General features: G+C 64.3%; 1 protein-coding gene across 1 annotated transcript in view; it reads left to right on the plus strand.

Moving 5' to 3' along the window:
- The first annotated feature begins 1,778 nt into the window (after positions 1-1,778).
- The window catches only part of CHN2 (chimerin 2), a 210,836-nt gene continuing 210,200 nt past the window's right edge, over positions 1,779-2,414 (plus strand). Inside the window, exon 1 of the mRNA XM_015429700.1 lies at positions 1,779-2,116. Within this exon, the coding sequence (XP_015285186.1) occupies positions 2,068-2,116 (49 nt within the window). The 5' untranslated portion in view covers positions 1,779-2,067. The remainder of the gene's footprint in view (positions 2,117-2,414) is intronic.

A 2,414-nucleotide genomic window follows, 5' to 3' on the forward strand; every position in this document is an offset into this window, starting at 1 on the left:
CACGCCCCCACCCGCACGCGTCGCAGCTGCCGCAAGAACAGCGACGGTGGCCATAACTTTTTAAAGAGCCCCTCCCGAGAGCTGGGGGAGCCAGAATGACCTCTTGTGTGTGATGTCCATCACACGTGAGAGGTGGAATTTGCCCCTGCGAGTCCAAGGCCACCACCCCGAGGCTCAAGGAGGCAAAGGAACATTTTGCCCCCCCCGCGCAGGCGTCACAGCTGCTGCGAGAACAGCGCCGGCGGCCATAACTTTTTAAAGAGCCCCTCCCGAGAGCTGGGGGAGCCAGAATGACCTCTCGTGTGAGGTCGAATTTGCCCGTAGGAGTCCAAGGCCACCACCCCGGGGCTCACAGAGGCGAAAGAACATTTTGCCCCGCCCGCCCCCGCATCCGTTGGCGTCGGAGCTGCCGCGAGAAGATCGCCGGTGGCCATAACTTTTAAAGGAGCCCCTCCCGAGAGCTGCGGGAGCTAGAATGACCTCTCGCGTGAGGTGGAATTTGCCCCTACGAGTCCAAGGCCACCACCCTGGGGCTCAGGGAGGTGGGGAACGTTCCGCCCCCCCACCATGTCCCAACTGATGGCTGGTGGGAGCAGGGGGCGGGGCTTATGTGCCCGCCCCCTGGGCTCCTGACTGGCGGAGCGGTGCTCCGGTGAGGTCCGGCAGGACCCGTGGCCTGGTGCTAAGCATTACGATACAACAGATTTCTTTTCAGGCCATTGACTAACAATCCCTAGCAAAGAGTTTGCCTTTTTCAGTGGTGGTGTCCTGGCATTTTTCAGTCATGATCAGTTCAGCCCCCATCAATGTATTCTTCTCAACATACCTTGACTACCTAGCTTGACACATCACCCCCCCACACACGCACTCTACACACATCTGTCCTCTTTCCTCTATTCCCAGGTGTTACACCTGTGGTAACCTAACCACAGTGGCTACTGATAGGTGTTACAAACCAGAGGAAAATGCCGGGCACATGAATGAGTGCAAGCCTCAGCGTCCCCCTCCCAGGCAAGCTTTGGTTGCCAACCTCCAGGTGGTGGCTGGAGATTTCTTGGGATTACAACTGATCCCAAGGCAACAGGGTTAAGTTCTCCAGGAGAAAATGCCAGCTTTGGAAAGTGGACTCTATGGCACTATATACTCCACTGAGGTCCCTCCCCTCCCCAAACCCCACCGTCCTCAGGCTCCACCCCCCCCAAACCCCCAGGTATTTCCCAGCCTGGAGCTGGCAGCCCCAAGGCGACGCGAGAAGTTCCACAGGCCCCGGCAAAGCTCCTCAGGCAGCCGCGCGGGAAACGCCTGGCGGGCCCTCCCCCCCCCTTCCCGCCTGTGGGAGGCGGCGCGACCAGCCGAGGCGGCTTCCCCATGCTGGACCAGCCTCGGCACATGGCCGGAGCGGCGCTCGCTGTGCCCGCCGCCCGATGCCAGCCAGCCAGCCGAGGGAGCAGCGGCCGCACAGGGGCAGGCTGGGGCCAGTCGCCCGCCTCCCTTCCCCGCCCGGGGCTGCCGCCGGCTCCGTAGTCAGGCGCGCCAAGCGGCGCTGCTGCTCTCCTTCTCCTCCTCCTCCCGCTCGGCTTCCTTTGTGTGCGCGAGGGGCACCGAGGCGGTGGCGGCGGAGGAGGTGGAGCCGCTGCCTTGTCAAGCCTGAGCCGCGGAGGCGGTGAAGGGAGCGGAGGAGAAGCGCTGCGGGCGGCGGCGGAGGCAGGCGGGCAGGCAGGCGGGCGGGCGGGCAGGAGCTGGCGGGGCGGCTCGGCTCCCTTCCTCCGGCGCGAGGGCGAGGCGCTGGAAGCAGCAGCGGCGCGGGCTCCTGCTCTGGACAGCCAGGGCGCCTGCTGCTCTCCCCCGCGAAGGCGGAACGGGGCGCCGGCCGGCCGGCCGCACGAGCGGGTTCTTTGGCTCGCCAGCCAGCGGAGCCCGGGCGGAGGAGGCGGCGGCGGCTGGTGGTGCTGCTGCTTTGCTCGGCGCGGCTCCCGCACTTGGCCATGGGGGGCGGGCGGCAGCCGGACAGCAGCAGCGGCGGCGGCAGCGCCCGGGCTGGTCACTAAGGAACCCGAAGGAAGGAGGATGGCCACGTCCAGCAACTCCAGCCTGTCGGGCTCGTCGGTTTCCTCTGGTGAGTGGACTTTCCTCCCTTCCCCTGATCACCCCTTCCTGCCTTTGGCTGGATCCTCGCCGGCCCATCCTGAGCGGAGCTGCATCCGCGGAAGGGACTTCGAAGGGTAGAACTTTGGCTTAGGAGCTCCCCTTCTGCAGGACAGTTTTGTTTTGTGACATTTTTACTTCGCTTGTTTCTTGTGGGTTGATCTGCCAGTTATCCCCAGAATACCCCGTGGTTACTTGCGGGCACTCACAGGCGGAAATCTTAATCTTGATGCAGCATGCTTGCATGCCACTTGGCACGTCGGGGGGGG

Source organism: Gekko japonicus, unplaced genomic scaffold (genome assembly GCF_001447785.1).
Source record: "Gekko japonicus isolate JY-2015 unplaced genomic scaffold, Gekko_japonicus_V1.1 scaffold767, whole genome shotgun sequence".
Taxonomy (NCBI): Eukaryota; Metazoa; Chordata; class Lepidosauria; order Squamata; family Gekkonidae; genus Gekko; species Gekko japonicus.